General features: G+C 41.3%; 1 protein-coding gene across 4 annotated transcripts in view; it reads left to right on the forward strand.

The window, feature by feature from the left end:
• THADA (THADA armadillo repeat containing) overlaps positions 1 to 27507 on the forward strand; it is a 319657-nt gene that overhangs the window by 240018 nt on the left and 52132 nt on the right. For all 4 annotated transcript variants that reach the window (XM_082357946.1, XM_082357947.1, XM_082357949.1 and 1 more), the window contains 5 exons: positions 789 to 883; positions 21348 to 21727; positions 22281 to 22399; positions 22809 to 22881; positions 26981 to 27134. In XM_082357946.1, coding sequence (XP_082214072.1) covers positions 789 to 883; positions 21348 to 21727; positions 22281 to 22399; positions 22809 to 22881; positions 26981 to 27134 — 821 coding nt within the window. The remainder of the gene's footprint in view (positions 1 to 788; positions 884 to 21347; positions 21728 to 22280; positions 22400 to 22808; positions 22882 to 26980; positions 27135 to 27507) is intronic.

Below are 27507 nucleotides of genomic sequence, written 5' to 3' on the forward strand. Positions count from 1 at the left end.
CAAACCCAGATCTGTCCCTACTGTTTCTCCTGCTTGCACTGAGTTCTTAGTGCACCAAGGAGGTTTGGGCCCTTTTCATGGTCAATATGAACTGAGGCTCAGAGCCGGGGACTTTCAGTGCTGTACTCAAAAGAAGGTCTTCATTCTTTTTTATCTAGACCCCCTAAATCGGAGCCCACTTACTTTTTCCAGCGTGTGGTTCAAAGCGTAAAAAAGAGCTGCTCCATTTATTGAAAGAAGAAAAAAATCTCATTTATCGGGAAAGGAATGTCTGTTGCAGCGTTTGTTAATGCTTTTCGCGTGTTTGTTTTTTCAGCTGGTTATTTTAAGTCCGTAAATATGGTTTATCATATGTGAGTGCAATTCTCCTTCTCCGAAATGTTAAATCAGTGATATTCATAACCAATGATTTTCCCCCTAAATTTGTCCAGTTCAGAGGAAGATAACAGAAAATGGTGTCATATTCCCCCCACCCCCTTGTTTCCAAGTGGGATCAGATATTGGTTGTCGTCTGTTTTCAGTTAATTTTCTTTGGAGCCAGAGCATAGAGTTTTCTCTGTTTCCTACACTCACAGCCCCAACCTCCACCATATGCGGTAGGATTTCATTGTCTCACTTGACTTGCTCTTGTGTTCTCACCATTGGTGACTGTCCATTATTTTTAGCATTCGTTACCACTCTCTAAGCCTCATGACGTGGCTGGTAGAAAATACCCATTTTCTCTTTTCTGTGACTCAGGCCTCAGAGAGAGAAAATATCGATTTATTTTCTGTTCTTTACTTTTCTAGGCAAAATCCATGTTTGGTGACCAGAGCTGTGTATATTGATATTCTCTTCCTGTTGACTTGCTGTTTTGACAAACCCTCAAAAGACAACCAGCCAGGTATGAGTCATATTTATATCATATTTTGGAATGATTACAGGTCTTTGAAATGCAGGTAGGGTTTTGAGCGGCTCTACCATGCACTCCCCCACCTTCTACTTTTGCAGGACTAACCACATATCAAAATTAAACATAGTGTCATACGGTTTCCTCATAGAAGCTTCCCAAGGAAACTTGTCCTTGTTTAGTTGCAAGTTTGTTTTCTATTTGGTCATTCAGGGAAGAGTCTGGACTCTACTCAGATACCCTCTGTATTTCTGAGACCTTGGCTCTTTCCTATTTCATGCATTTTCTTTGAAAGGTCGTCATTTTTAATAACTCAGAGTTCATTCTGTTCCAGTTTGTGGAGATAACCGAGTGGACTCATTTGATGCTGGAGCCTGGATATTTGAGACTCAGTCTCAAATCCACCCCTCGCTACCTTGAGCTCTGACTTTATACGTGTTCCTTGGTGTCATGTATGTTTCCTGATATGGGCCCCAGATCCACATGCAATTGTTCTATTTTCATCATGATTCACAAAGTGGTTTTCTTAAAAGGGAGAGGGGCAGCTCCAAATAAAAAAATGTTTTGATGTGTTTATATAAGAGGCCTCAGGAAGTGCTGTACATGAGTTCCAGGCCACAGACTGAAACTGATTTTCATCAACACAAACTGGAATGCAGGGTAATGAGCCTGCAACTGGTTAAAATCAGCCTCTTCTAATTGATTAGGCCTGTCTAAAGGAGGCTACAATTACAAAGTCAGATTCTGAGTACAAGCAGGCCAGGCCTTTCCTCTGTTACATTTAGTCTGTCAATGATTTGTTGTCTTCAGTAAATATATTCAGGCTGTCAGAGTCCAGCTCTGTCCATATGGAACCCTGTTTCCAAATTCAAGCCAATTTAAAATGCTTTGCGGGGGAGGTGCGAAGCTGCCTCGCTCGTATCAATGCATATTAGCCCACAAGGCCCCTGTGGCCATGCAGAGGTAATAAGAACACACCTGGACTTTGATCAGCTCCACGTCCCTGCATAGGGGTAGCTGTTGCATCCTTTTGGTAGAAGAGGATCATATAGTTTTATGACTGTGAAACGCTTCTAGTTTATACCTCTTATCCCAGCATAATTATTAATAGTACCCCTTTTACTCTTGAAAGTGTCCAGGTTTGCACAATAAATCACAGGTCACCCTAGCTATAAGGGACCTCAGGGTTGCGTCCACTTTATTTTACACTTGAGTTAACTGGGGTCCAGAGATTTTATATAAAGAGATTATGAATCAGATGTTACCAAGTAAATCATGTGGGGTTTCTACCATTTTTGTATTTCAGTTCCAAATTTCATGTAGCTTAGTAATACTTCTCTGCTTAATGTCTAAAAAGCCTTGTCCGTGAAAGAGTGGCTCACTACTTCACAAATCCATTCACTGGGTTCCTATCATAGTTGTGTGGTTGACTATAATCATTAGGTTTTTCTGAACTAAGTGCTTCTTGGTGGTGTATTCCTTGTCTGGAAGGGTTTAACCCTTGAATGTTGTAAAATACCCTTCTTTCTTCTCCAATTGCCTGTCCTTTACTGATGAGCTAGGTTCCTCCATGAAGATGACTTCGGCCTTTTGGAATCATCCTTTCCACAAACTCTTACATCATTTAGCGTTTGTGCCCCAATTAAATGTGATCACAAGCTGTTGTTTATTACTCAACAGTATTTCACTTGCATCAGTGTATTATACCTCTTAGAGTCATTACTTTGCAGAGTAAGGTATGCAAGGGATGGGGCACTTTTACTCTTTTTCTGACATGACAGCTATAGCTCTAAATATTTAATCCTGCACTCTCCAGTATGGCAGTCACTAACCACATGCAGCTCTTGAACAACTGAGATGCGGCTGATCGAAGTTGAGATGTTCTATGAGAATAAAATACACACCAAATTTCGAAGACTTAGTATGAAAAAAAGGTTAAATTTCTCAATAATTTTTACGTTGATTACACATTGGAATGATAATATTTTTGATATATTTGTTTAAATTAAAAGTATTATTAAAGTTAATTTCATCTGTTTCTTTTTAAAATGTGGCTATCAGAAAATCAATTACATATATGGCTCATGTATTCCTATTGGACAAGCACTGATTTTTTCCAGTCCTTTGGGAATTGCCCTCGTAAACCACAGGATATATATATGTATGTGTCTTCTGTATGGCTGTATATATTCATATACTACATCCACACAAATAGTGGTAGCAAATTTTCCTCCTTTGAGGATGAATTAGATACTTAGAACTAACCAAATGTCAAATAAAATGGCAGTTAAGGTAGATAGCACTGTTTAGGATAAAAGTAAACTGTGAGCTTAAAATAATTAAATCGATTCTTGTGTGTTTCATAAATTATTTCCAAAGGCAGTTTGAGCAATAGCTACGTGTATCACCAAACAAGGTGATCACTTACCTGGATGTGTAGATATCAGTATGATTTCTAAGTATTGTCGTGACAGTTTTACCTTGTAAATGTCTTGAAAGAATAGATCATGGTTAGGTTCTGTGTCCCCCAACTAAGCAAGTAGTAGGCCTGCGTTAAATGGATTTGTTATTAACTGATTGATTGAAATGCAGAATTTTCCTCAGTTTTTAGAATAGTAACAGGTGTCATCAAGATACAAATCTTACTAAAACTCATGCATCAATCACATGTAAATTCATTTTCCGAATTCAAATCAAATGTATATATTATGTGTATATGTTTGTAAATACACATCTATCTACCTCTAAAGCTCACAGAGCTCAGAGTAGGGAGTACACCACATAGGCTTTAAAGCTAGATCCCTAGGTTTGAATCCCAGGTCTGCCATTTACTAGTTTTCGTGACCTTAGGCAAGTCATTTAACCTCTTTGAGACACTTTTCCTCAATTGTAACTGGGGATATAATAGGATCTATACCTTAGAGTGGTTGTCAACTAACACATGTAAAGTCCTATGTAAGGAATGTACTTTGCATGGCACAGAATAAGTGCTCAATAAATTTTAGCTACCATTAATATTATTATCATCGTTATAATTATCACTGGCTGGAAACTATGCATCTAATCCAGTTTCCTGCAGCCTGGCAGAGTTATGGTCAGTCCCTCACATTTACAACTCTCCTCATGTTCTTAAACATTTTCAAGAAAGAAGAAATGCCTGCTTTCCTAGGAAAACACTGAAGCATACCTGGCATGGAATGTCAAGAATCCACTTTGGAATCCACTTGATTAGGGATGCTGCTGCCCCTCTGACTGATCCAGAAAAGGATCATCTTGTGGTTGTTGTTCATTAATTTTTTTTGTTCATCAGACATGACATGCTAACGTCAGACAAGTTAAGCACCTACATCTGGAGAGACACATGATACGTTTGGGGCTTGTAAGTAGGTCCAAAAAGGGATTACAGATGCTATAAAGGAAGTGTGTATGGGATACATTGGAGGCACTAAAGAATGAAAGGTCGTTTCTCCTTGGGAGGACAGGGAAGCCTTCATAGAGGAGGAGGTGGTTGAGCAGAGTTTTGAAGATGAGTAGAAATTCACCAGATGGGCAAAGGACAGGTGGGTATTATAGACAGAGGAAGGAGCATGTCTGAAGCCACAGAGGCTCACGTCAGCACAGCTTTCAAAGAACTGGGACAGTGCGATTGCAGTGTTGGGTTCAAGGACAGGAGGTGTGGCTAGAAGTGAGGCTGGGAGGCGGGAACTCAGTCAAGGAGGGCGTCATGGTCCGAAGTCTAAGGAGCTGGAACTTGACCCTTTAGACAAAAGAGATTATCGGAGGATATAAGACAGAGAGTAGGGTCACGTGGTTTTTAAGACAGCGTGACATCTTCTGTGCCCCCATCCTTAAAGGAGCCTTAGGATCCTTAATGGAGCCAGCTTCCTTTGCCACAGAAAAAGAATGTGACTGTAAATGCATTCATGGAATGTCAGGGTATTGTCATAACCATCATTGAGGGTTTGGGAGATGGGGGGTCCGAAGTGGAGGACTAGAGTTAAAGGCAGTACAATGCTGAAAATAGTTGCTTTAGCATGGTGTGATTTTAGGGGGATTTCTTCCTCTTATTTTCCATTTTACTAATTTTATATAACATAATTCTGTTTTATTCATATGTGTGTATATACATGTATTTCAACAGTAACTGTATCTAAATATGAATCTTAAAGGAGATTAATTGTTCCAAAAGAAAAGAAGTAATGTCAATTTCTGGGAAACTTTTTTGGACGGAGGAGGATCTGCCTGTCTCCTCTCAAACACTATTCTGTAAGTGACCTTGGAAGGCTATTTCTACCTCTAAAATGTCTTAGAACATTGAAGGGCTGGGGACATGAACAATGAGAAAACCAGTGAAGGGGGAAGGCAGAGAAGATGATTAGAACAGCTTAAGATAATGATGTGTTTTGTGTAATTCAAACTTTTATCTTAGTACTTCCCAATCATTTGAGGTTTCCTTAGCCATTAACTAGGTTTCAAAAATTCCAAATCTGGGGGGTTTTGTTTTGAGTTTTAAAGTGATTTAAACCCACAAGGACTCTCTGTCCCCTGTATTCTTTTTCCTCTTCTGAATCCAGCTGTCATCATTAGTATATATCAGTTTCCTGCTAGAAAGAAAATTATAGTCTCCAGTTGGAGTTGGGGGGATGAGGAAGAAAGAGCCTAACTGCTCCAAGTACTCAGAGGCTGGGTTACAGGTCTGGGCAGGGACAGGGAAATGGAGCGCTTTCATTCTCATTTTAAACCCATTTTAAATTATTTGCTCTCAGGTTGGAAATTTTCCATTGAAATATCTGTTTACTGAAATACTATCTGAGACTTGACTAAATATTTACTCCCTTTTTTCTGAGAGGTGGACTTTCTATTTCTCTCTTATGCCCACACCCCTTAAATTTGTGTTTTTCACAGCTACTGAGTTGAACATTTTCTTTTACCAAGTGTTTAAACAAATATCTTACCTATTTGCACTGTCTGACTTTCAGTTTAAGTTCTCTTGGTGGGTTTATGAGTGGATTTTTCCTTTCCTAGTCTCCATTTTACTAATTTTATGTAACCCCGTTCTTTCTTTTGTAATTATGTGTTACATATTAAAATATGAATCTTGAAGAGGACTAGTTATTCCCAAAGAAATAAAGAAAAGACATAATAACAGTTTCCAAAAAGTGTTTTAGGTGGAGAAGGATTTGCCCATCCTACCCACATCGTGTAAGTGATCTCAAAAGGCTGTTTCCCTACCCCTGAAATGTATATAGGAGGCCCATTATATTCTAATTTTTAGGAAACATTATTTTCAGTATCATCTCCCTTGTAGGGATCGTAATAATTATGGCCAGTGTGTATTGAGCATTTAACTTCATGCCAAGCACTGTGCCAAGCATTTTGCACACATTAGTGAAGGAGGTACTAGTGGTCCTTCATTTTAGACGTGAGGGAACTGAGGAACAGAGGCAACTGCCCGACGTCACTTGTACAGTCAGAGAGCAGAGCCCAAGCTCTCCAGCCACCTCCACCGTGGTCCCGCAGCACGCTCAGGCCTGAGTCAGGAAAACCACTTCTTGTCTCGGGGATGGTGCCTTAGACCCCCTATGTTGATTCAGCTTCCCGGGCTTCTGCCGCTGCTGCAGAATCCCCAGGCCTCAGAGAGGGATCCCCCTTTCCAGTAGCTTCATGATCACATGCTTTTATGGGGACTTTCTTGCCTGCACTGCTATCTCCCGTCTCCGGGGTGTGTGGAATAATATGAGAGCGTACCCAGGGCTAGTTACTAGAAAGAGAAAGCTTAACGCTCCCGGGCAGCTACCTGCCCTTTTTCCCTTTGAAAGTAGACCTACAGCCACTGCATGAAAGACTTCCTAATACCAGGCTGCTGGTGACCGCATTTTGTGGTTTCTTTGTTAGTTGGCATTTATAGTTTGGATCTCATCATTCTGCCAAGTGCAATAAACATTTTGTTTTAACTAGAATGTAACTTTTATTATTGTTATTATTTTTCTTCTAAATGCCTTAAAAGTGACCAGCTTGTGAGCGTGAAGTCAGGATCCCTAAATAGTCTGAATGCCAAGTCAGTGTGCCTTGTAGATCAGTACAAGATTAGAAGACAGGCTCTCATTTTTTACTGCTTGTGTTTGTATCATGGAAGTTCGGTAACATAAGCCCTCCCAAAGGCCAGCTTAGATGTTGATGGTGGTTAAATGGTAAAAATCTGTGAGAAGTATTCAGTGATGCCTTGTATTTGTACTGCCTTGGACATGAATAATATATGTGTGACAAGAATAAATATAAGGTCAATGATTTTTTTGGACATATTATAACTTCCTTTACCTAAGTTCCTGGGAAATATAGCCAAACAATTACAGAGAATAAAAACATTGGCAACTTACAAACACCTGCTTTGATTATTTGGTCTAATTAGGTTAAATTTAACCAATCCCATCTGAACAAATTGAAAACAATTCTTATCTGTTCCCTCGGTCATGCACTTTTATCGGTGTTGGATGCAGATGTGTTTAATATGACACAGTTGATGCTATTCTCTCAGCTCTGGGTGGGAGATAAAAGGGAATTGAGAACATATTTTTAGAGTCTTCTGGGGACTTTGTATTTATGGGTCTGCAGCTATGAAATTTAAAAAAAAAAAAAATAGGCTTTGTTATCAATAAATTAGTTGCTTTTCTCCAAAACACTGGGACTGTCATCTGAACTGTTGCTTTTGCCAAAAGTCTCTTTCCCAGGGAACAGTGAGCTCCTAAAATGAGCAGATGATTCCTAGCTACCATTCAGAAAGAATAATACAGGATGTGTTATTAGATTGCCAGGTTCATGTGGTATTGACCCCTTGTTAATTCCAAGCCCGGTGCTGAGTACACTGGCCCACAATTCTTAGAATTTTAGAGTTTAGAGATCATTTCATCAGTAAGTAGAGGGCAAACTGTAACAATTAAGTGACTTGCCCAAGGTCACACAGCTGGTTAGTGAAAAAGTCAAGCTTTCCTGGCTCCTGGTCCACTGCCCGTTTCTGTGACCAGAGTTAATAGTGTTGAGAGTTGGGCCAAGTGTCTGGATCTGTAACAGAACCATGTCATGAAACCTTCGTACTCACATTTCCACCCCAGGAGTCAAATACTGTTCCAGTAGGCAGCTGGGGTCTCAGAACATCCGTGATTTCAGTTTTCTATGTGTTCCTGTCTTGCCCCACTCTAACCCCAGTCCTCACAGATAATCTGAAACTAGTTGCCCATGTCAGTTAAATTAGTTAAGCAAGTTGTTTTTGAAAGCTTATTCTAGACATTTCATGTAAATGGAATCATACAACATATAGCCTTTTGTGTCTGGATTCTCTCACTTGAAGTTTTCAAGGTTCATCCATTTTGTAGCATGAATCTTTTCTTTTTTTATGACTGAGTGATATTCCATTGTTAGATATACCATGTTTTGTTTCATCAGTTGATGGACGTTTGGATTGTTTACACTTTTTGGCTGTTATGAATAATAATGCTATGAAGATCCATGGACAGGTTTTTGTGGGGATATAGGCTTTCAGTTCTCCTGGGTATTTACCTAGGAGTAGAACTGCTGGGCCATGTGCCAACTCTAAGTTTAACTTTTTGAGGACTTGCCAAACTTTTCCCAAAGAGACTGCACCATTTTACATTCCCGCTGGCAATGTATGAGGTTTCCAGTTTCTCCACATCCTTGACAACACTTGTTATTGTCCATCTATTGATTATAGCCATCCTAGTGGGTATAAAGTCGTATTTCATTGTGCTTTTGATTTGCATTTCCCTAATGGCTAATGATGTTGGGAATCTTTTCTAATGCTAATGAGCCATTTTGTACACCTTCTTTAGAGAAATGTCTGTTCTGATCCTCTGGGTTGTTTGTCTTTTCATTCTTGAGTTGTAAGAATTCTTTATATATTCTGGATATTAATTCCTTATCAGATACACAATTTGCAAATACTTTCTCCCATTCTGTGCGCCGACTTTCAACTTTTGTGATAATGTCCTTTAATGTACAAAAATTTTTACTTTTGATGAAGTCCAACCTGCTTTTTCTTTTGTTGCTTATGCTTTTAATGTCATATCTAAGAAACTATTGCCTAATCCGAGGTCACAAAGACTTGTATCCATTTTCTCCTTAAGAATTTAATAGTTTTATGTCTTAACTTTTCGGTTTCTGATCCATTTTGAGTTAGTTTTTGTATTTGGTGTGAGGTACAGGTCCAGCCTCATCCTTTTGCATGTGACTATCCATTTGTCCCAGCACTATTTGTTTAAAAGACTTCAGCTTTCCCCATTGAATTGTCTTGGCACCTTGGTCAGTCAGAAAATCAAGTGACCATAAATACATGGATTTTCTGGACTCTCAGTTCTATTTCATTGATCTGTATGTCTGTCCTTATTATACCAGGACCACACTGTCTTGATTATCGTTGCTTTATGGTAACTTGAAATCAGGATGTGTTGAGTCCTCCAACTTTGTTCTTTGTTTTCAAGATCGTTTTGGCTGAGTCCTTACCTTTTCATTCAGATTTTAGGATCAGCTTGTCAACTTCTGGAAAAAGAAAAGTCAATTAGGATTTTGATAGGTATTATGTTAAATCTGTAGTTCAATTTGAGGAGTATTGTCACTATAATAATATTATATCTTCAGATATTCAGATCAGAACACAGGGTGTCCTTCCATTTATTTAGGTCTTCAATTTTTTTCAGTGATGTTTTGTAATTTTCAGTGTACACCTCATGAACATCTTTTGTTAAATAATTTATTCCTATTTTATTATTTTTGATGCTGTTGTAAGTGGAATTATTTTCTTAATTTCAATTTTGGATTGTTCATTGCTACTACACAGAACTATAGTTGATATTTGTATATTAATCTTTTATCCCATGACCTTATTGAACTTACTTTTGTTTATTTGTTTGTCTGTTTTTGTGGACTTAGAACTTTCTGTATATGAGATCATGTCCTGTGCAATAGAGATAGGTTTTACTTCTTCCTCTCCAATCTGGATGCCTTTTATTTATTTTTCTTGCCTAATCACCCTGGCTAGAACTTCCAGTACAATGTTGAATGGAAGTGCCTTGTTCCTGATCTTAGGAGGAGAGCTTTTAGTCTTTCACTATTAAATATGGTGTTAGCTGTGGGTTTTTCATAGATACCCTTTATCAGGTTGAAGAAGTCCCTTCTGTTTCTTGCTTGTTGGTATTTTTATCATAAAAGAGTGTTGGATTTTGTCAAATTCTTTTTCTGCATCTAATGAGATGATCATATAATTTTTGTCCTTTATTAATGTGATGTGAGTCATGACTTTTTCTTGCTGAGTAGTATTCCATTATATGCATGTGTTGTTTATATTAATTCACCAGTTGAAATACATTTTGGCACTTCCACTTTTTGGAAATTGTGGATAATGCAGCTCTGGTAGCATTATTCCACTTTTTGGAAATTGTGAATAATGCAGCTCCTAGCATAGAAGTATTTGTGTGGCCATATGTTTTTATCTTTCATAAGTAAAACCTAGGAAAGGAATTACTAGGTCATATGATAAGGATTGTTTAGGTAATAAGAAACTGCCAAACTGTTTTCCAAAGGGCCTTACCACTTTGCATTCCCAGCAGCAATGTATGAGAGGTCCAGTTACTCTGCATCCTCATTTAGACTTGGTATTGCCCCTCTTGTTAATTTTAGCCATTCTGGTACATGTGTAGTGGTGTCTCACTGTGATTTTAATTTGCATTTCCCTAATGACCAGTTATGCTGAGCACCTTTTCGTGTACCGTGTTTGCCATACATATATCTCTCTTGGTAAAGGGTCTATTCAAATCTCTCGCACATTTCTTTTTTAAATTTTGTTTTTCTTATTACTGAGTTGTGAAAGTTCTGTGTTCTGGATATAAGTATTTTATACAAACATTTGTTAAAGATTTTCTACCTATCTGTTGCTTGTCTTTTTTCTTAACAATGTCTTTTGAAGAGCAACTGTTTTTAATTTTGATGAAGTCTGATTTATCCATTTTTTTCTGTGTGTCTTATGCTTTTTGTGCCCTAGTAAAGAAGTCTTTGCCTATCCTAAGGTCACAACGATGTTCTCTCAGGTTTTCTTCTGAAGTTTGTTTTGGTTGTTTTTCTTTTTTTTTGGCCGCGCCGTGCGGCATGTGGGATCTTAGTTCCCCGACCAGGGATTGAACCCCCGCCCCCTGCATTGGAAGCGCAGCATCTTAACCACTGGACCTCCAGAGAAGTCCCAGGTTTTCTTCTAAAGTTTGCTATTTAAGGTTTTACGTTTAGATCCATGGTCCACTTTAAGCTAATTTTCGTGTATGTCATGAGATAAGGTCAAAGTCCTCTTTTTTTTTTATATATGAATATCCAGTTGTTCTGGCTCAGCAAGATCTCTGGGCTCTGGGTTCCCCCTCTCTGTGCTGGAGCATGGAAGTTGCCTCTAGGTAGTAGTCCAGGGCAACTATAAGGCCTACCTTGTTTGTTTCCTTCTCTCAGGGAAACATACTACTCATGTCTGATGTTTAAAAACGATAGTTTCACACATTTGTCTAGTTTTCTAGTTGTTTATGGCAAAGGGCAATTTCTGTAGCAGTTAAACTTTCATGGGCTAAAGCAGAAATCACTTTCATCACTTTGTTTGGAAACCTCTTAGTTCCTCAGTTGTAAAGTGGGGATAATACCCTCAGAGGATTGAGGTGAAGGTCACATGAAAAAAATTGTAAAAACTCCATGAAAAGTAACACAAAAGGAAAAATCCAACACTGTAAGAAAAGCAGCTATTAGGAAGTAACATTGATAGCAAGAACAAAGAAATGAATGGTCATCTCCTCCAGAGGAGGAGACAGAGCTTCTGCTAGTCCCATGGCCAGGTATGCTTACTCCCAGACTCACCTCCATTGCCCATCTGGCAGAATTTACTTAATTCCTCCCTGGCTGGGGCCAGACTTCACATTAAATAGCATTTGCAGTCCAGCCAGACTCTCTTGGGTTTGCCAGCTCTAAACTGTACCTTGTAGCATCATTCCCAGAGACATTGATGTAGTCCAGTGGTGCCAGGAACCTCTTCAGTCTTAGAGTCTGTTTCTCCCAGAACTGTAAACTGTAATGCTGGCAAGGGGCTGAGATCAGTGGTCCTAGTCTCTCATTACAGGTGCGACAGCAGAGGTAAGCCCCAGTTATTTAAAGGAGTCTTCCCAGCCAGCTACCAAGACTCTCAAGTTGATTTCACACTGTATCTCATTGCCTAAGGGTGGAAGAGAAGCCTGAGGTCCTTTGTGGGGAAAAGGTTAAATTAAACAGGGATGTCTAAGGTGTGATGATAAGGAAGTTTCTGATTTCCCAGTCTTGTCCTTAGGAGCAATTCACTGACAAAGAATCCAAAGCAGTGTATTACTTAGAAGTAATTTTATGTTTGTGTCTTTGGGTTGTCATGTGTTTATCCACAAGTATTTCCTGACTTCCTCCCAGTGTTGGGCAGAAGCAGGGATGGGATGATGGGTGGAGGCGAGAAGTAAAAAACTGCTGGTCCCACCCAGTGCCTGATGAGCTCATTTTTAGCCTACCCAAATCCTTTCAGAGCTCTTCTGACTCCCTGTTGTCCAAGCCACTGGGACTGTGCCTATTTTATGGGTTGACTAGAGAGTCCTTCAAATAGTATTCTCAGAAACTCTTCCTTCTTCCTCAACAGCAGATAAGGAATTCTGTGCTTAAAAAATACTTTGAGAATAGGCTGGGACAAGGGAAGGGGGGAATGTTTTCAAAGGGGTGTGTGTCGGGCACCATAGCTATGAAAGCCGGGCATGAGACCTAGAGACCTAGGAGTCCAGAGACCTAGAAACAAAAGTAGGCAAGAAATAAACAACTAGTACCAGTTCAGGGCACTTCTCTAGACAAAGTTAGTCTCCAAACCCTTCCACTAGGTCATTCGACATGTTTGTAACTGGAAGGGCCCCTTGGGTCTGGATTACAGTTTACTGGGAGGGGCAGAGGATTAAATAGAGGAATGGAATTTCCCTTCGATAAGGAGAAGCCAAGATTTATTAAATCAGTTGATTTTTTGTTGTTGTTGTTGTAGTTCCTATGGTTTCCTTTTCTCTCCAAATACAATTTTTTTAACTGAGAAATAGCATAACAGGACATTAATGTTCACGGAGTGTACAAATTATCATCTGTGATTATTTTTAGAACCAGTTTATCAATGTTCCAGATAAGAACTTTTGTTGGATCTGATTACAGATGTCCCCAAACAGAGCTACAGATCTTTGAAACAGAAAAAGTTGGCCCTTTCATTATGCCTTAAAAGTAAAATCTGCTTCGTATTTCCTCACTCTCTACTTCTTTAAGGAGGGTAGAGATTCTGAGGGGGGGAGGATAGGGGAAATTTCTACAAAATTTTCTTGACCAAGTGGTATCGGAGAATTCAGAACCGTTACAATATAACGAAATTATATTGTTCATTTGTTCATTTATATTGCTCATTTGTTCATTTATTCATTCAAGGCAGAGGGAACAGCATATGCAAGGTCAGGCAGAAAACAGAACCTTCTTCTGAGGCTCAGTGGCAAGTGACCACCATAGTGGCGCAATCAATATCATTGCCATTTACATGGTACCCACAGTAAGTGACTTACTCCATAGCAGTGAAACTATTTATTTTTCTGTTTTGTTGGTCTTTTCAGTCCTGAGGAGGATCCTTCCCCCTTTATGGATTCTGATTGCTGCTTACAAGTAGAACACGTTTGCTGTGATTACTGGGGTTTTAGCTTCTCCCATAACCATCTCTGCTGGGGCCAAGAAAACTGTCAATTTGGGCCTGTACGCTTACTCCCTCTGGCCCCTTTTATTTTGGCCAGCTCAGCACAAAGCAATCAGGCTATCTTGGTTCGTGACATTAACAGCGAAGGCCAGGAACTATATAATATTCAGGAGCTCTTTGGTTGAGCACTAGATGAAGGGGTTGACATATGATTAGGGGCCATGGTGCACAAAAACAAATACCATTAAACACTAGAGTTATACACGTTCGGCATGGCAAGATGTTTACACTGTGAGAAGCAGGGACGATCTCAGATGGTCTGAAGCGGTCTGAAAGTGTGGTCCCTGCATCAGCAGCAGCAGCATCGCCCAGGATTTGTTAGAAGTGTGATTTGGGGGGCCCTGTCCCAGACCTACTGAATCAGGAACTCTGGAGGTGAGTGTGCCGAAGTTTGAGAGCCACTCGTCTAAGGTAACAGCACAGCCACCATCCTGGGGATATGCTCGGTGATTGGAATGTCAGGTGAAACTGCCCTCTCGCTTTTAATTGTTATTTTTCAATCTCTTTCTCTCTGTTTGCCGAGTACTTAGAGTTAAATTCGCCTAAATTAAATGCTCTTATGGTGAAACTCCACTATATCCATAATTATGTGGTAATGATATCATCCACATTGTTTTCCAGAATGCTCTCGTCAAAGCTATTTAGATTAACATGAATCTTTTAAGATTACATTGATTTTTTTTCTTTTTTTTTTTAACAAACCTGTAGCTCAGAAAATCAAAGATAAATGCCCCATGGGCCTGCCCTTTGGGGCTGTGTTCCTCCTTTGGGGAGGAGACTGACTTCCCTAAATAATAGAACAGGATTTGGGAACTAGGAGCTGACCATGCTCTAGGTAGTGCTGCTTTTTAAATCCTCTTTCAGCAGCCTGGGTTGATGTTAGCGCCCTACCTTGGTTGGTTAGAGAATGGCAGCTTTGAAATCCAGTTAATTTAGCAATCACTGTTCAGGTTGCAGACATAACACTGAAATCTGCAACTCGCCAAAATAACACAAAAACTGCTAAAATAACACATCTGAGATTCCCAGAGGGAATTGTGTGAATGGACCACTTTGCTCCTTCTCACAGACACTCTACTCGCTGTCCTGAGGGACTCTTCAAAGTCCCTTCATTCCTCTCTAGGACACCTCTGTTCAGGCTGGGCATGTTCTCCAAACACATCAACCTCAGGAAACTTGATCAACTTCTCCAAAGCTGCAGTTCCCTAATGCTGCTCCCTGGTGATATTTTCACAATAAAACTATAGCAAAATGACAACTATAGCAAATTTTTCTTTAAACCACATTTTTTTAAAGAATTGTCCTTTATGATGACACTAGGAATCTATGACTTTTTTGGTGTTCAGATAGCCTTTCTTTCATGAAATAATAGCTGGTAGGTTTTTAACATCCTTTCTTTACAAAATAAAATGTTGGCAACTTATACCAGCCTGTCACATTGTTTTTGATATTTGATTGATTCTTGAATTCCAAACTTGAGAATTATTTCTCCATTGAACCGGGACATAGCACAGCAGGAGGTATTGTCTTTCCAAGTGAATCCAGCCAATGAGCCATTCCTTTGAAGGCTAGAAATATGCTTCCTCTAAAGAAGAAAAAAAGAAGTTAATTTCAAAAGTGAAATCAAATTGGATGTTTAGAATCAGTCACACATACTTGGGTGACTAAAATGACTACACTGTTGGGAAAATCCAAAGATATTCCAAACAAGGAGGGCTGGGGAAAAACTCCAATTAACAAGAGTTTACAAAAATCATCTAATTAATGAAAAATAAGATGGGGCCATTAAAGGGGAGGGACTTGATTCTTTCATTGGAACACTTGACTTTCCAGGAAAGATAGAAAGGAGGCAACCCAAAGCCAGCAAAATTGAAATTGCAAGTAGAAAAGTTATCTTCTAGAGAAGAGGGTTGCCAGACCTCAGACTGAAGAAGAACTAAGTGCCGTCAAAGAACTAACTTGAGTTTTTTTGTATCTTGCGGACAGCAGGCACTCACAAAAATGGAAACAAGCACTCCGTGTTGATCTCAACTTTGAAATGCGTTTGGTAGGGCAGGACACAAAACTGTGCTTCACTAGGAAGAAATCCTGGTTGTGAGATCCATTTGGTGAGCTCTACCTGCTGTGGGGTGCAGAGCCCATAAAACAGTAGCTGTGACCCCAGCTGAACAATAGAATCACCTGGGTCACCTTGAAACCAGGCTCGCCCCAGAGATGCAGTCAAGTGTCCCCTGACATAAGTGTTTTTCTAAAACTCTCCAGATAAATTTAATGTACCTCCCGGGTTGAGAAACTGCTATGCTAGAGAGGAACGCAGTACTTCCTTTTTAGTCACTGCTGCTGCTCATATTTCTAATCCCAACCTCCTGTTCTGCCCAGAGACCCCCTCACCCTGGCAGAGGGGCAGAGGGTGTTCTGTGGTCCCCATCTAAATGGGAACTCCATGAGAGCAGAGCCTGGTCTTTCTAATTCACTGCTACACCCTAGCCCTAGAACAGAACCTGTATATAATGAGCCAGTATCAAAGGCCTGCCTGCAAGGGGCCTTTATAGAGTTTATTCATTCTTTTGAATTCTTGGGGGTTTCCCCTCCTTTGATGTTTTTATTGGTAAGAGAAAGTGGGGGGCGGTGAATTTTCTAGTTCTTCACTATGGTGAAGTACTGGGCTGGAATCAGCTCTGCTCTTTGGAACTGCAGCCCCTACTGCCCATCCCAAAAACCCTGTGAACCCCTATGAAAGTCGTAGCTGAGGAATGTGGTTCTCAGCTGGGGCACAGAGCAGAATTACCTGTTGGCTTCTTAAGACTCCAGATATCGGGACTTCCCTGGTGGCGCAGTGGCTAAGAATCCGCCTCCCAGTGCAGGGGACACGGGTTCAATCCCTGGTCGGGGAACTAAGATCCCATATGCCGCAGGGCAACTAAGCCCACGCGCGCTCTAGAGCCCATGCACCACAACTGAGAGAAGCCTGTGTGCCGCAAGGAGAGATCCCGCATGCCTGCAGCTCAGACCGGACGCACCCAAATAAATAAATAAATATTTAATAAAAAAAGAAAAAAGACTCCAGATGTCTGCGACCAACTCCAAACCAACCGAATCAGAATCTACAAGGGTGGGATTGAGGCATGGTTGGTTTTAATAACCTCTGGTTAAGGACCATCACCTGGGACTTCCCTGGTGGCACAGTGGTTAAGAATCCACCTGCCAATGCAGGGGACATGGGTTCGAGCCCTGGTCCGGGAAGATCCCACATGCCGCGGAGCAGCTAAGCCCATGCACCACAACTACTGAGCCTGTGCTCTAGAGCCCATGAGCCACAACTACTGAAGCCCGCATGTCACAACTACTGAAGCCCGGGCGCCTAGAGCCCATGCTCCACAACAAGAGAAGCCACCGCAATGAGAAGCCCGTGCACGGCAACAAAGAGTAGCCACCACTCGCCGCAACTAGAGAAAGCCCGCGCACAGCAACGAAGACACAACGCAGCCAAAAATAAATAAATAAATAAATTTTTAAAACTTTTTTAAATTAATTAAAAAAAAAAGAACCATCCCCTGAGGGCAGTGGTTTTGAAGTACCTGGCCCAGCAGCAGCATCATCTGGGAGCTTGTTAGAAATGCAAATTCTCAGCCCCCACCCCCGCCCTCCTGAATCAGAAACTTTGCGGGTGAGGCCCAGGCAGCAGTCTGTGATTTAACAAGCCCTCCAGGTGGTTCTGATGCTCACTCAAGTTTGAGAAACTGCTTTAGGACACCTCATTGGGTCTTGCTGCAGAACTAAGGACATTTTTTCTAAGCAGCAGTTTGGAGAAAGTGCCTACATGAATGTCATCTGATAGTTTCCTAGCTTGTGGCTCCGACCTAACCTCCCCTGCTTCTCCTGTGTTGACACATTAATTCAGTGAACCTGTTCGCAGGTCTCTCGTGTCTACTCTCTCCCAGCTCCCCTGAGCACCTGCCCTGCCCTTTCCTCTCCCAGGCAAGTACCTCTGGGCAGCCTCAGTGCCCATCTTAAATTTTTTATTTATTTATTTATTTTTGGCTGCATTGCGTCTTAGTTGCTGCGCGCGGGCTTTCTCTAGGTGTGGCGAGCGGGGACTACTCTTCGTTGAGGTGCGCAGGCTTCTCGTTGCGGTGGCTTCTCTTGTTGCAGAGCACAGCCTCTAGGCACACGGGCTCAGTAGTTGTGGCTCGCGGGCTTAGTTGCTCCGCGGCATGTGGGATCTTCCTGGACCAGGGCTCGAAGCCATGTCTCCTGCATTGGCAGGTGGATTCTTGACCACTGCGCCACCAGGGAAGCCCCTGCCCATCTTAAATTTTGTTCCCTTCTGAAAGCCCCCCCCCTTTTTTTTTTTTTTACTTACGATAGAAAATAAGTGCACATTGCTTTCATTTTGGTCATTCTTATGGCTTTTGTATTCCCTTTACCTACAATTCCCTGTGTGACCTCGGGCAAGTAACTTAACCTCTTTCCTCATCTGTAAAATACCGGGGAGTCATAACAGCGCCTACTTCATTAAATGATTTAGTACTTGTTGAAGTGCTTAGACTAATACTCAACGAGTGTCAATTCTAAAAGTAATTATTATTCATAGCATTAAATAATGGATATATAATATTCTGTAGTGCCTGACACGTTAATACTCAATAGTTGTCAGCTCTTCTCACTAATGATTTTAGGGTACTAAGCATTTTGCAATTTTAGTGGTTGTCTTTATCCTCCCATCAGTTTTAAAGCTCTTTGACAGCAGGTAATTTTTCTTTCTCAACTCTGAATCTCTGTATCTCCCGAAGTACCTACTATACGCTTAATGCATGCTTATAGGATTATACTGAAGTCCACAGGAAGTGGAGGCCAAGAAGTCCCAAAGAATCCCTTCCTGAGCAGGTGCCCCATGTCCCCTGTCTTTGGGGTTGTGCCTTCAGTCCTGGGCTTCTTGATCATGTCATCATTCCTCAAGGTCTTAAAGGAAGCAAGTGTGTCTGGGTGCCTAGCTCTTGAGTCCAGCGGACTATACACTCCGCCTGGAATACCTATAGCAGGTTCATCTGAAAATTATCCAGAATGACCAAGACAGTTCTTCCTGTTTTTAATTATGTTTTAAAGAGCGTGTCTCTGAGCCATGTTTCTGACTCCTAGCCTAACAAATGAAAGCCCTTTTTGATACAGTGTTGTCCTCAGGTAGCAGTGGGTGGGAAGGCTAGGAAAGTGACACCTGGAGATCACTGGAGTGTGGTCTTCTCATTTCTAAATTATACTGGGATTAGGTTTTTAGGCATTGAAAATAGAGATGATGACACAAAAGTTGAGGATCCTGACACCTGGGGTTTTCCCTGCTGCTTTGCAAAGAAGGCTGCCCTCCTGCTGGAACTTAGACCTCAGCAGAGTCTGGGTTAAGAGCAGTGGTGTGTCTGCAAGCACAGCTAGCAGGTGGGGGGTGGTGGCCTCTAGGGGCACCATCATATAGGAGCCCAAGCCCCTCTTTTGCCTCTTTGGAGAAATTTCTTTTTGAAACAGTTTGATGTGTAACAGGAATAGTCTATATTTTTATTATTTATTATTGCAATAATTCCTGGATTATTGCAAGCCTGTGTAATATTTCAATTCCAAGTGAGTTTTTTCCAACTGTTACTTTAATCTTTTACATTTTTATTCTGTTTGTGATCATTTTCTAGGAGTCAGTAGTGTTCACTGATTTATGAGATATCTAAATTTCAGCAAGGCATTTGATGAAGTCTCTCCTGATGTTCTTGTAGATAACATGTGGGCAGAATGGTAGAGTTAGGAGGATTCATAACTGGGGAATACCTAGACCCTAAGAGAGCTGGTTAATGAATTGATGAGAGCTTGGAGTGGGGCGGGGGATGGGGCAGGCAGGGAACCAACTATACTACTCACCAAAGCCCTCTGTCCTCCACGCTGGTCCAGTCCACATCTTTAGTGATTACTTACGGCCTGCTTGTCAAATTGAGGTTTACCCAGCTTCTATTGGATGATGAATGTGCTGTATGAAGAATCTGGGTTCTGGGAGGCACCCAACACTCCTCCCCCAGCCAGTCCCCCAGTGCTGCCAGTTTTATTCCTTCCATGCTTCTCAAACGCATCTTCTTCCTGTCTGTTCCTTACTTTACACCCTCATCGTTTCTCTCTTCCACTACTGCAGTAGTCGTTCAGCTGGGCTCCCTGCCCCTAATATTGGCCTCTCAGCAATAAGAACACTTCAGTGGACATGTTCACCTGACCTTGTTGCTTAAAATAACCCCTCGATGGCATCCCCTTGCCTGCAGAAAAATGTCCAAGCTCCTTCGCGTGGCCTAGGAGGTTCCCCATGTCCTGGACGTGCTGCTCCTCTAGCCTCATCTCCCGCTGTTCCCCACCTCGAATTCTGTGCTGAGATCAGACTGCCTATAGTTCCTCACGTGGTCCATTCTGTTTTATGCCTTTGAACCTTTGCTCTGCCTTTGGTGGTTCCAACGCATTCTCCTCTCTCTTCCTCTTTAAGACTCAGGTGATTGCTTCCACCACTATATTAGAATCACCTAGTCATTCATTTCTCTTTCTCAAATTAGAATATAAACTCCCTAAGGGCATTATTCTTATTTCACTTAGCACCCAGCACATAGTAAGCAGGCAATAAATATTTGTGATCAGAACTGAGAATACAAAAAGATCTCGGCAATCTAAAAGGCAGACCATAAAATTTAACAGGGATCTGCTTTGGTTTAAAACAAACAAAGAAAACAAGTCTTGATCTAAGTCCTGAGTACAAGGTGGGAGATGGACGACTCACCACTGTCAGTGGACCATGTGAAAAAGAAAGGCCTGCGGTTCAGTTGACTTTATGCTCCACATGAGTCAACAGTGTGATACAACTCCAGGGACCTCATGTGAGAACAGGGCAAGCAACAGTCCTACTGCTCAGACCACGAGGGAGAGTCATGTGCCCTTCTGTGGCGCCATGCCTGAAGAGGGCTGAGGCACATCCAAAGGAAGGTGGCTTAGAACAGTGAGAGAGGGTGGACCCCGTCATCTGGGGACTAGTTGAAGGAAGTAGGGGTGTTTCACCTGGAGAAGACAGAGGGGATATAATAACTGTATTCAAATGCCTAAAGGGCTCAAAATGCAGAATTGGGCCACTGAGTGGAAACTCCAAAAAGAACTCTGTGGCAAATAGATCTATTAACAGCGGAACAGTCTGTCTCGTGAGCTCCAAATCACTGTAGGGTTCTGCCAAGAGCCTCTGAGAAGAGGTGCTGTAGAGGCGATCTGAGCCCCTGAGGGAAGCGTGGACTAGATGTTCTTTTATCCTGCTCAGCTTTGAGGCTTGAGGATTCAAGAGGTCACTGAGTTTATATTTATTGACTATTAGGGAGGGGTGCCAGGAGCACACTTTCTGATAGGAATGCCTTCTGACACTCTAGGGGGAAAATCATGAATTACCTAAATAGAAAGTGCTTCTGGGCCAGAAATCTGAATCTTAATGGCCTAGTCACTTATTACATGGTTAGTGTGAAATCTACTCAGGAATGACGTCTGGTTGTCCCACCCAGGGTATCCAGAGTCGTGTGTGTTCACCTATGTCCTTTTGTGGAACTTTGAATAAAGTGATTGCCTCTTTTCCTTTGCTTTTTTGTTTTTTAGTTCTGGAGCATCTTGGCTTCTGGGAGGAAGTCAGAAGGATCATCTTGGGATCAGAGTTGATAACCGGATTCCCCTATACCTTCACGGTGCCAGGCCTGCCCCAGTACCTCCAGAGCCTCACCAAACTGGCCATCGCTGCAGTGTGGGCAGTAGCAGCCCAGGCTGGAGAGCAGGCAAGGGACGTTCCCATCTCCTTCTCTCAGCTGTTAGAGTCTTCCTTCCCTGAAGTGCGCCTGCTGACGCTGGAAGCCCTGTTGGAAAGGTTCTCAGCAGCAGCCTCGGGACTAGGAGAGAAGGGACTGCCGCCCTTGCTATGGAATACGGGAGGGACATTCTTGATGTTGGCTATGAAGGAAAATCACCCAGAATGCCTCTGCAAGGTGAAGTCTCTGGTGTACTGACCATCCCTTTCCACTCCCCGCAGTCTTTGGCAAGCCCACTGGAGTGATAAGGTCAGGAGGCAGGATCAGTTTTGGCATCTCCAGGATTGGAAGGAGATTCAGCATCCAAAGGGCAAGGACTCTCTCGCACGATGGCTTGGCATGGCTTCATGCATAAAAGAGTGCTAAGAAAAGTGTTTAATGATAATGGTATTGATGACAGAGATTAACCAAAGATAGAGATCGAGAGAGTAAGCAGTCTTTGCTGACGTGGCTCTTTGGGGGCAGATGGTCACCTGGAAATCATGATCAAAAGGAAAGGGCACTGACCTAGGAATATGGCATCTACCCTCTGATCCCAGTATGCCACTGCTCTAGACTATCTTGGTCTCGCAAAGCTATTAAGGGGGGAAAAAGGAAGTCAGTGGGCACTTTTTGAAAGATAGAGTCCCTTATTGGTACAAATGATTATTATTTAGATTCTGGAGACTTTTCTGAGGTGTGTGTGTGTGTTTGTTTGTTTGTTTGTTTTCCATGGATCTGGCTCACACAGATACTGAAAATTCTCCATTGCATGGACCCCAGTGAGTGGCTTCCTCAGACAGAGCGCTGTGTCCATCTAACCCCAAAGGAGTTCTTGATCTGGACAATGGATATTGCTTCCAATGAAAGGTTTGCCTCCAGTGCTCCCTGTGCAAACTTGGTACAACACATGGTCCCATCAGTCAGTCATGTAATGAACTTGAGCATAGTCCTGGCCTAAGGACTCAGGTCCTGTATTTCTTTCTAAGTCTCAGCCTGTGTTCTAAGCCCAAGCAATAGAATGATGTCAGTTTCCCATTAGTTACCAAAAGGTAATTGCTTCCGGAGGCATCTGTATAGCCACAAGGTAGAGATTTCCAGTAGTATTCACAGCCACATGGATTACAGACTATCTGTAAAAACCATATGTATATAAAATGTTTGATTTTATTTATTTATGTATTTTCATATTTATTTATTGAAGTATAATTGACTTACAATATTATATTAGTTTCAGGGTGATTATATGTTTTGTGTGTTTTCTGGCTGACTTTTCTAGGTCTGATATTCAAAGTGAAGCTCTGAGACTCGCCTCCAAAGTGATTGCCCACCACATGAGGACGTGTGAGGAGGTGAGGCTGATTTCCCCTGTTTTGGGGTCTAGATTTCTGTCCTCTGATTTCCCTGGAAGGTGTCAGTAAAAGTGAACTGTCCCACAGGCAGAATCTCTGTGGCATATGTGTGTAGCTTCTACAAAAATATCATTCGTGTTCGTTTTTCACTTTGGGTATAACTTGGGGAGAATTTTCTGAGCACCGTGTTTGGCATTTCTTTTCTCTTGTTCTGGGCACATTTGATTTGAGTCCATGAGGGTAACACCACCTCCTCCCTCCAGGACATACGTGCATTTATGCGCAAACTCCTTGTTTTTTCCTGTTTTTCTCACTAGACTCTTTATCTAATGAGGGAATGAGCAAGTCAGTTCCAAGGATTGCAAGTCACTAGGAGTGCATCCTTGTCAACTATATATGAAAATATATCGCTAAGGCTTAAATATCCCCCCCAAACATGGTCCAGCTGGCTTTGCATGGAGGCCCAGATGTGTCCCACCTGTCTTAGGACATGTCTTTGGGGGTGGGGTGGACCTAAAGTAATCAAAACAGCTTCCTGGGGAAGAAAAGGGAACCCTTCTACACTGTTGGTGGGAATGTAAATTGGTGCAGCCACTGTGGAAAACCGTATGGAGGTTCCTTAAAAAACTGAAAATAGAGCTACCATATGATCCAGCAATCCCACTCCTGGGCATATATCCAGAAAAGATGAAAACTCTGATTTGAAAAGATACATGCACCCCAGTGTTCATAGCAACACTATTTACAATAGCCAAGACATGAAAACAACCCAAGTGCCTATCAACAGACAGTTGGCTTCAGGAGATGTGATATATACATACAATGGAATATTACTCGGCCATAAAAAAGAATGAAATAATGCCATTTGCAGCAACATGGATGAACCTAGAGAATATCATGCTAAGTGAAGTTAAGTCAGACAAAGACAAATATCATATGATATCACTTATATGTAGAATCTAAAAAATAATACAAATGAACCTATATACAAAACAGAAACAGACTCACAGACATAGAAAACAAACTTATGGCTACCAAAGGGGAAAAGGAGGGTGGGAAAGGGATAAATTAGGAGTATGGGATTAACAGATACAAACTACTACACATAAAATAGATAAGCAGCAAGGATTTACTATATAGCACAAGGAACTATATTCAGTATCTTGTAATAACCTATAATGGAAAATAATCTGAAAAAAAATATATATATATAACTGAATCACTTTGCTGTACACCTGAAACCACTGTAAGTATAGTTGAAGTAAATCAACCATACTTCAATTTAAAAAAAAAAAACCAGCTTCCTGGAATGATGCCTTAGGACAAATACTTGCATACTTAGGGGCATATGAGAAAGATGCCACCATCAGAGAATTATTGTAAGTAGAAGGCAGTCAATTCCACAGTAAAATTACCTGAAGATCATGGTTTCACATCACTACACTGTGATCATGGCACCATAACATTGTGGATTCCTATTCCTTATGCTCCAGCAGCCCTGAGAGAGGTACTGGGGGTACAAGGATGAAGAAGACTGGAGGGCAGTCTAACGAGAGAAAAGGAGCATTAAATCATGATATTAAATGATACTCTAGTAGGAGGGAGGCTGAGGGAAACCAGAGGCCAGAGGGAGTGTGTGCAGAGCTGAGGAAGACTTCACATAGGAGATTGTTAAGTTCAGAGAGCCTGGGACTGGACAGAGAGAAGACCAGAGGGTGAGTACTAAGCAGATATACACAGTTTCCCTGGGTCTGTCATTCAGAGGCAGGCCAAGGGGCCAGAGCCAGGGGGTCACTAGGAGATGCAAAAAGCTAAAAAAAAAAGTCATGTGTGTGTTTTGGGGAGGATAGGAGGAGAGTTTGTAGGAAGGGAGAGGATTTGCTAAAAAAAACTACAGCCTGGGGCGGGGGTGGGGAACAAGTTCTGAGAAAGTAGTCACAGGGCAGCCTAACAAGTCTGTCAAAAGACAGCGTTCTCATCTAAAGCCGTTTTTAAGCAGTTGTCATGTGCATCTCAGAGGCACTGCTTGGTACTTGAATGAAGTGATAGTTGAAGAATATTGGAAATTTTTCAGGGAGAGAAAAGTTAACAAGTCAGCAGCTTCCTCACATCTAAGACACTGATCAGTTTAGTTCTGTAGATGCTCATAGATGATCAGAGGAGCCAACAATCTCATTTTGAACATTTAAAGAGGCTTAATTGATAGGGGAAGTAAAATTTATTCGGAACAATAATCCCCTTTCTAGAAAAAGTAAAAAACCAGAGTTTAAAAGATGGAAACAACCCAAATGTCCATCAACTGATTCATGAATGGGTAAACAAAATATGGTATATCTATATAATGGAATATTTTTCAGTCATAAAAAGTAATGACGTACTGATACATACATCCTACAGCATGGATGAGCCCTGAAAACATGCTGAGTGAAAGAAGCCAGTCACAAAAGACCACATACTGTATGATTCAATTTTTTAACCATTTTTTATTAAAGTATAATTAATTTTGATTCAGTTATATATATATATATATATATATATATATATATATATATACTTTTTCACATTCTTTTCCATTATAGGTTAGTACAAGATACTGAATATAGTTCCCTGTGCTATACAGTAAGTCCTTGTTGTTTATCTATTTTATATACAGTAGTGTGTATATGTTAATCCCAGACTCCTAATTTATCTCCCCCCTTGCCCAGCCACCATCCCCTTTGGTTACCGTAAGTTTGTTTTCTATGTCTGTGAGTCTATTTCTGCATTGTAGATAAGTTCATTTATATTATTTTTTCAGATTCCATATATAAGAGATATCATATGATATTTGTCTTTGTCTGATTTACTTCACTTAGTATGATAATCTCTAGGTCTGTCCATGTTGCTGCAAATGGCATTATTTCATTCTTTTTTATGGCTGACTAATAGTCCATTGTGTATATATGCCACATCTTCTTTATCCATGGGTAAAGTTGATGGATACTTAGGTTGCTTCCATGTCTTGGCTATTGTAAATAGTGCCACTGTGCACATTGGTGTAGCATGTGTCTTTTCGAATTCGAGTTTTCTCCGGATATGTGCCCAGGAGTAGGATTGCTGGGTCATATGGTAGTTCTATTTTTAGTTTTTTAAGGAACCTCCAAAGTGTTCTCCATAGTGGCTGCACCAATTTACATTCCCACCAACAGTGCAAGAGGGTTCCCTTTTCTCCACACCTGCTCCAGCATTTATTATTTGTAGACTTTTTAATGACGGCCATTCTTACTGGTATGAAATGATACCTCATTGTAGTTTTGATTTGCATTTCTCCAATAATTAGTGGTTTTGACCATCTTTTCATGTGCCTGTTGGCCATCTGTATGATTCAGTTTATATGAAATGTGCAGAACGGACAAATCCATAAAGACAGAAAGTAGATTAACGGTTTAGGGCTGGGCGAGGGGGAGTTGACAGGATGGGGATGACAACTAAAGTATACAGGGCTTCTCTTTTTGGTGATGAAAATGTTCTAAAATTGACTGTGGTGATGGTGGTACACACATATCTGTGAATATACTAAAAATCATTGAATTATGTATTTAAATGGGTAAATTATATGGTATGTGAATTGTATCTCAATAAAGCTGTCACTATAAAGAAACAACAATAGGGCTTTGTTTAAACAATACTGTTAGTTAGGATGCTGCTTTAAATGTGACAGAAACTCAAAAATACAGTGGCTTAAACCAGAGAGAAGCAGTCCAAAGCAGATAGTAGCTTGACATTATTGGGCTCCCAGGCCCTTCTACCTTGTTGTTCTGCTGTCCTTAACGTGGCTTCCATCTTCTGGTCCCAGATGGTTGCTCCAGCTCCCATCATCTTGTCCTTGTTCAACTAGCAGGACAGAGAAACCCAAGAAGTGAAGGTCACACGTATTTCCTTACATATGACCTGAAATTGCACAGATAACCACTTTTAATGGCATCCCATTAGTCAGAACTTAATCACATTACTCCCCAATGCAAGGGAGCCTGGGAAACGCATATGTAGCTCATCCCTGATTCCATGTCTGCCCATGTCGCATCTTCTGAACTGCTGTATGAACACTTTGTACTTTTAGACCAGGGACTTGGTGGCCCCCAACCTGAAGCAGTGGGTCCAGTTGGTCCTCTCTTCTTGCGGAGATCATCTTCCCACCGAGTCCAGGCTGGCCGCTGCTGAAGTTCTCACCAGCACTGCACCATTTTTCCTCACCAACCCCCATCCCATTCTTGGTAAGTGCGCTGAGCCGCTGTTGGGTGGGGGGGTGGGGGGGAGGTGTCCATCGTACCAAACGCACTAAAAGCGTGAATAGATGCTCTAGGTTAAAAAAAGAAGGGAAGATGAAAGATGACAGCGTACACCATACCTTTACATCTTTCAAAGATCTTCCCACCCTCTCACTCTCCTACTCTAATCACTTTTCACCAGCAGCCTCTTCTTTTCTTTTTTTTTTAATATAAATTTATTTATTTATTTTTATTTTTGGTGGCCTTGGGTCTTTGTTGCTGTGCGCAGGCTTTTCTCTAGTTGCGGCGTGCAGGCTTCTCATTGGGTGGCTTCTCTTGTTGCAGAGCAAGGGCTCTAGGCTCACGGGCTTCAGTAGTT

This window comes from Balaenoptera borealis (genome assembly GCF_965194805.1).
Source record: "Balaenoptera borealis genome assembly, chromosome: 15".
NCBI classification, from domain to species: domain Eukaryota; kingdom Metazoa; phylum Chordata; class Mammalia; order Artiodactyla; family Balaenopteridae; genus Balaenoptera; species Balaenoptera borealis.